Consider the following 6,378-nt stretch of genomic DNA (forward strand, 5'->3'; position numbering starts at 1 on the left):
ACTATTGCTACGGACTGTACTTGGCTAATTCAAGAGAACACGATGAAGCAGGACCCAATTTATTTAAGGGAAAGGAACTTACTCTGCAGGTATCTTCCCTTCAGCTGACCGTATCATAACAGAAGTGCAATGATTTACAATCTTTCCAAACAAACAGCTCTTAAAATGATACAATTTTAGGGGAAAAAATTCACTAGTTTAACCATAAAAATATTTCCCCAGGTAACAAACCTTAAAGCACTCAGTAACACAGTATTTCAATAATAATAATAATAATAGAGAAAATCTCTTCCACTTGATACAAAAGAAAGAACTGCTAGAAGATTCTGCTTATTGTACACTATTTAAGAGTTTTGCCACCTTCTGAAGACCATGCTGTAATTAGGAATATAACTATCATTTAAAATAAATGAGTATGGAAATACTGACCTGACTTAGAAATTATATTCTTAACCTTTTGCAAATGAAGACAAGGTAAAGCCCAGGGCCATGTCATCCAGGTCCTCAGGACCTTAGAAGACAGTTTACATCCAGAGTCATAAGAAAGCACCACTTTCCATGGAGTACTTCATATGTGTATTGCTGAACAGCATATTAAATAATTTTGTGAGAACTGCTAAGATAAATTCTCATACTAACTGTAGCTTGACTTACAGAATTCAGGTTTGGGGATAACAGGGAACTTTGTGATGAAATTATACTCCAAAAAAAATACCTGCTAAATTTGGTCCAAGCATCCAAAAAACAAACAAGGGCACAGGTCTCATTTCTTAATGCTGCTGTTTAGTTGATCCTTAAAATAAATAAATAGGTGTATGGCAATAAGGAATAAAGACTGCCCATGACAGGCACAGAACTGTGACAATAAATAGTCTCTTCAGAGAGATGTTTTAACTGTGGTTTTGCCATCTGAGTAACTGAACTTGTACTAATAGATAACCCTGAAATTTATATACTATAGCCACAAGAAATGAGTTCCTATTTAAAAAACAGATCCATTGGTAATTAATTGCTTTTCCAATCATCAGTAAATATGTGGAAAACAATAAAATTTTTAAAACAATTACAAAGAATGGACTGCAGTAGCAGCTATTCAAGCAAGATTCAAGCACAAGTTTAAATGAACTTTCAAGCTGGGAATTAGCCTTCTTTGTCGAAAATTTGTACAACTTTTTCAAAAACCTAAAAAGAGAGGGAAGAATATTAATTTTCTGAAGTGTCAGTTAAGCAGTTACTTTAAGTTAAACCAGTGCACATAATTGACAGTATTTTTAAAAATACATAGGTTTTTCTTAGAACATTCCCAGTAATTCTTTAATAGTGAAATTAGCATCGATCCTGAGAAACTGAGACAGACGAGCAATATTACTTCAGAAAAGCAAAAGCTCATGAAAGGGAAAAAGATAAGACGTTGTTAAACGCAGAAAGTGTGTTTAGTCCAGCTCATGTTCAAGCAGAACTAATTGATTTCTTAAAGTTATTCACATTTTAATCAGTTCTTCAAGAGTCGAAATGAGAGTTCCACAACCTCCCTCAGTAACACCCGCCAGAAGAATGCCAAAAGTATGCACCCTGCCACTGTCAACCCCGCGCTTTTTTGACTTACGTACTTACTTCATCAACAGATTTAGAGGCATCCACTTTTCTGACTTTCCCCATTCTCTCATACAAATCTATTATAGGCTTAGTAGACTGCAGATATGTATGAATTCTAAGAGAAAGCACAGGGGGGAAAAAAGCATTATACAGTAAAATATAAATAGAAGGGAATGGAAAAGTTTTGAAGATAATACCTCTTTTCCAGACTCTCCCGATTATCATCGCTCCTACCACTGCTTTTGCCTCTTTCAAGACACCGGCCAACACATATCTACAAAAGACATCAAAAGGATGATCACAACCAGGAACACAATCTTGAAAGCAGGAATAAAACAAAAACCCTGAAAAATACAAATAGGACACACAAAATACTGCCCAGATCTGGTGGATGTAACCAGAGTTCACATGGAACGTTAGATTCTTCCAGAGAAAAAGGGATAGCTTTACACTTCTTCATTATTAAAATGGGGGCTCTTAAGGTGGGATTGGGATCAGTGGAAGTAAAAACAACATCAAGCTCAGTGGTTCGACTGGGTCTCCAATTTGAGACATTTAAAAGAAGAAAATTAACTGATTTTCAAGGATGTGTTCAGGCTTTCTGAAAAGCAGCATGTCAAATTAGACTACTAATGTATGCCTGCACTGAAAAAATGTCACTGTATATTCTCCCAAGAATTTCATAAAGCTATATATTAAATTACTGTAAGTTAAAAAGTTCTTACTTGACATTGCTATAATGAAGACTTCAAAAATCTATGTAAAAACTGAAGAACCAACCATAGTTAAAAGCTGCCCAATGAACTTGAAGTTCTGAAACCTGAAGTAAGCAACACTGACACATGTACACTCATGAATACTTTTATCCTATTCATGCATGAAGACAATGGTTAAAAATTAGTGTTTCCTACAAAGTACACTCACAGTAAAAAAAAAATAAAAAAATCCAGAAGATCATGTAAGCATTGTTGTCTATTGTTAGATCTAGTAAAAAAGTTAGAACCCCAAAATTAACACTCCACTAAGTGAAAAAATTCATTTAATCTTACTTAGGTTTTTAAATAGAAAAAAAATAATCCCTCACTTGTTGAGATTTAAAAAGAACTGAAATCTAGTAAAAAAAAAAAAAAGTAACAATTTCTCAGGAAATTGGGGGAAAGGGTAAAAGGAAGAAAGTCAGCTTAAGGTGCTGGGATTCTCATATCAGTTTCTACGTCTCAAGGGCACTGACATATTAAGAAAATAGCATATCATGGCACTTGTTAAATGAATATAATGTATCACTGTCAAAATGCCCTTGTAATCTAATGACTTGCTGAATAACGTGTTGATTACTGGCTATCCTATAGCACAGCTCACAACTGTGAAAATGAGGACTGCTCCTGCCAGCATATTAGAATTAAAGCAGGCATTGCTATCAAGTTAATTTTAGACTAAACAGTTACTAAGAATAAGCAGCATAATGCTTTCTGAAAATTAACCAAGTAATTTTGTACAATGTATTTAAAGTTTTTATAAATTTGCCTGAAGAATGCAACTGCCTGAAGAACTTGTTCAATATAATTTATTAGCACATGATTATATCATACATATTAGCTGCCATTTCAAAACCATATGGTTTTTCACCTGCAAAAACAAGTTGCCAAAAAAATCCTTGAAACTCACAGACTGTTTCCCTTCTACTCTCACACTAGTCCATTCACTACCTGACAGCTTTCTTGTTCTTGAATGATTCCAACAGTATAGCAAGAAAGGAAGTTAAAGAATAACACACTTCATTACCTCATTGTCACAATCGAAAAAGAGAACAAAAGAAACATCCGCCTTTCCATCCATAGTCTTATTCCAACCTTGAAGATTATCTTCATTCCTGGGAAATCCATCAATTAAGAACTTGTTCTTCTGGGAATTGGCAGCCATTGTTTGATCCATAGCCTGATAAAAGAGAATTCAATTCCTGATACTCCTGCACATACAACCATTAACCTATTTATTAAATTACCCCCAAAATGTTGACATGGTAAGTTGAGAAGCAGTTATTTTAGGATCACTGCAGATTTACAAGATGTATTCTTGTTTCACTTTCAATGCATGCTAATTAATTCACTGGTGCACCAATATAGCTTTCTTTCAAACTTAATTCACTATGTCATAAAGCTCTATCTCATAACACCCAACCCCAGTTTTAAACTCAATTTTCTACAAGACACTGGAAAGTGCTGTTACACAGTAAGATGCCAAAACATCCTTGATCTAGACTTAATTCTAATAGGAAAACTACAGATAAGTTTAGTGCCATGAGCAACAGAAGCCTTTTCTGTCTTCAAGAAGATACTCCAGTTGTTTTCCTGGGCACATAATAAGGATAAGGGCTGGAGTTAATCCTGCCACAGGAACACTAGCAGGTGCTCTTCTCCACCTGGCCATCTCTGATAAAACTTACAGAGATGTAGTGCCTTTAAGGCCTCCACTCTCCAGTCAAATACAACTGTGCTGACCAAGAGGTGCAAAAGCTAGTTAAGGGAAATGAGAAACACAGAGTCTCACTGATTTCCCTAGAGCTACTAAAATAATAAAATTAAATTAAAATTATCCATTCTCACATATCCCCAGGTATCAGAAGCCATCACCAATTGCCCTCCAACTGGTCAGAAAGAAACATGAGTAATTGCTAACAGAAGCCCAGTACATGATGTGCACCTATGTGCCTGCCATTTCATACTACTCACACCAGAGGAAACACAGTTCTTCTAGAACGCAGCCACTGCTTTGTTGTTTAGTCTGCAGGAGTGAACCAGTAGGAAATAGCCCTTTCCTTACCCTCTTGATTAAGCTGATTGTTATTTCAACCGGTACAATTTCCCCCTCCTTAATGTAGTTCTCAATGAGTTCTCCATACTGTGAGCCTGGCCTTTTTCGTTCATCTCGAAGGAGGTCACCAGCAGAAAGGTGCGTGTAGCCGTATTTCTGAAACATGCAAAACAAACAGGCATAGACTCCTCTGAATGAGTGCACATGCAAAGTTAACATCAGTCAGTGTCAGCCATGTTTATCTTTGCATTACAACAGAAAAAACACAGGGAATAGCATCCTGCTAGCGACAGATCTACTCCATCTTTAGTTTGTAGCCTGACAATATAGCATATTGTGCATTCACAACAAGCACAGCACTAGAGATATTATTGGGTAAAATGCTCAGCAGGGCTTTGGTCAGGCATTTGTGTACTGTTTTCAAAGGCAATTTTGTCATGTTGGGAAATGAGAAACCAAGGCACTTCCTGAAGTGTTACATTATGGAATTAAACATTTAACAATCACCAAATCAGATACAAGCTATACCCCATCCAAACTGCTTAAAAATTATAGGTGGTTAGCAGTTACTGGGTCAAGTTTTGATTTACAAAGAGAAAATGTTGAGATTGTGCTTTTACTTGCAATGTTTATGCAATAGGTTTATAATTTTATCTAATTGCCTACTTAGAGAAAAACACATAAGGTGATTCCAGGTCCTTCGGAGCTGGAGGAATGTTTCAAGCATAGCACAAGTCAGAAATCCTCATGTTCCCATCGTGGTTCTGGCATCAACTTCCTGCTCCACCTTGGTCAAATCCCTTAGAAAACTGCATCTAACACTGCAGCTACACAGATGGTCCTACACATGCACTCCTGCAAACCCAGCCCTGAATGCATACCCCTGCTACTTCCTTCCCAGGATGAACACAAACTATGAGAACAGCCCTTGGAGGAGACTAGTGCCCTCTCCTAATGATGATGTGGCAGACAAAGGTAAATAACCACATTGGTGCCACCCTATGTCATGATAGGTACAGTAAACAGAAAAAGAGCAGAGAGATCAGGTCCAAATCAATTTGATACCAGTATGCAGGAAAACAGCAAACACCTCTTTTATTCCACCTCAAACTACATCTAAAGCTGATGCAAAATACCAATGAAAAGCATTTATTACACTTGAATTTCTCAGGCATTTGCCATCACAAATAGGCACCTTGTGAGAAATGCATTGTTATAAAGGAAATTTCAGAGCACAAAGCAATCATTTTCTCAGCTCATTTAACACCATGAGAAAACTAACCAAGCATATGATGCTCCTTGACCAAATTTAGTCCATAAGAACAGGCAATACAGACATCTTGATGATTACCTAAGCTAGCTATACATCCAAAACAGAGTGTATCTAGACATACTCATCCTAAAGTTTCCACACAAAAAAAAAAAAAAACAAAAAAAAAAAAAAAAAAAAAAAAAGGGAGCTGCAAAAAAACTTCAGGGTTATCAGCCTGGCTGCAGCAACATCCAAAGCAAATTTCAAAAAAGGTGCCTGAGCAGCATAATAATGTGACTACTCACTTCTTAAGGCTGTGAACTTGGGATTTAAAAACTTGGCTACTGGGCTAAGTACAACAGAAATATTACACAACCCACTAAGTGATTTTAAAAACATTTCAGTTGCTTTCCAATTTCATCCACAAAAGCGTGGAAAGTCAGTTCTGCCACAGTTGTAATTTCAGAAGGGATATAATTACCTAAATCTCCAAAACTCTACACAGCTGGCAAAAAAAAAGGAAGCAAGATTTCGCTCTAAATAACTGTGAAGAAAAAGCTCCAAAGACATCCTCTGTAAGCTCACTGTACTCCTGCTTTAATGTGCATTGCATTTGGATATGCCTATTTAATTGCAAATCTAAATATTAACTATCAACTACAGAAGCCATAAACCAGAATAAATCTTCCTTATAAGCAAGAAACCTTACTCTGCTGAAC

At 36.4% G+C, this 6,378-nt stretch overlaps 1 protein-coding gene across 1 annotated transcript; it reads right to left on the reverse strand.

Moving 5' to 3' along the window:
- Positions 1-650: 650 nt before the first annotated feature.
- Positions 651-4,572, reverse strand: CMPK1 (cytidine monophosphate (UMP-CMP) kinase 1, cytosolic). Its single transcript, XM_010020422.1, has 5 exons — positions 4,417-4,572; positions 3,379-3,531; positions 1,794-1,870; positions 1,615-1,711; positions 651-1,182 (listed from the first exon to the last, which is right to left on the reverse strand). Exons 1-5 carry the CDS (start codon positions 4,570-4,572, stop codon positions 1,141-1,143), a joined length of 525 nt encoding a protein of 174 aa, XP_010018724.1. The 3' UTR covers positions 651-1,140.
- Between the last annotated feature and the right edge of the window lie 1,806 nt (positions 4,573-6,378).

Source organism: Nestor notabilis, unplaced genomic scaffold (genome assembly GCF_000696875.1).
Source record: "Nestor notabilis isolate BGI_N333 unplaced genomic scaffold, ASM69687v1 scaffold10138, whole genome shotgun sequence".
Classification (NCBI taxonomy): Eukaryota; Metazoa; Chordata; class Aves; order Psittaciformes; family Psittacidae; genus Nestor; species Nestor notabilis.

What these genes read in the sequence shown, in the direction of transcription:
- CMPK1 (XM_010020422.1), bottom strand. Translation starts at nt 4,572, where the DNA reads ATGTTTCAGAAATACGGCTACACGCACCTTTCTGCTGGTGACCTCCTT. An exon ending in TTTTCGATTGTGACAATGAG is followed by an intron (nt 1,871 to 3,378) that starts GTAATGAAGTGT and finishes TGTCTTTTGTAG; the next exon opens with ATATGTGTTGGCCGGTGTCT. An exon ending in CCTCTAAATCTGTTGATGAA is followed by an intron (nt 1,183 to 1,614) that starts GTAAGTACGTAA and finishes CTCTCTTTTTAG; the next exon opens with GTTTTTGAAAAAGTTGTACA.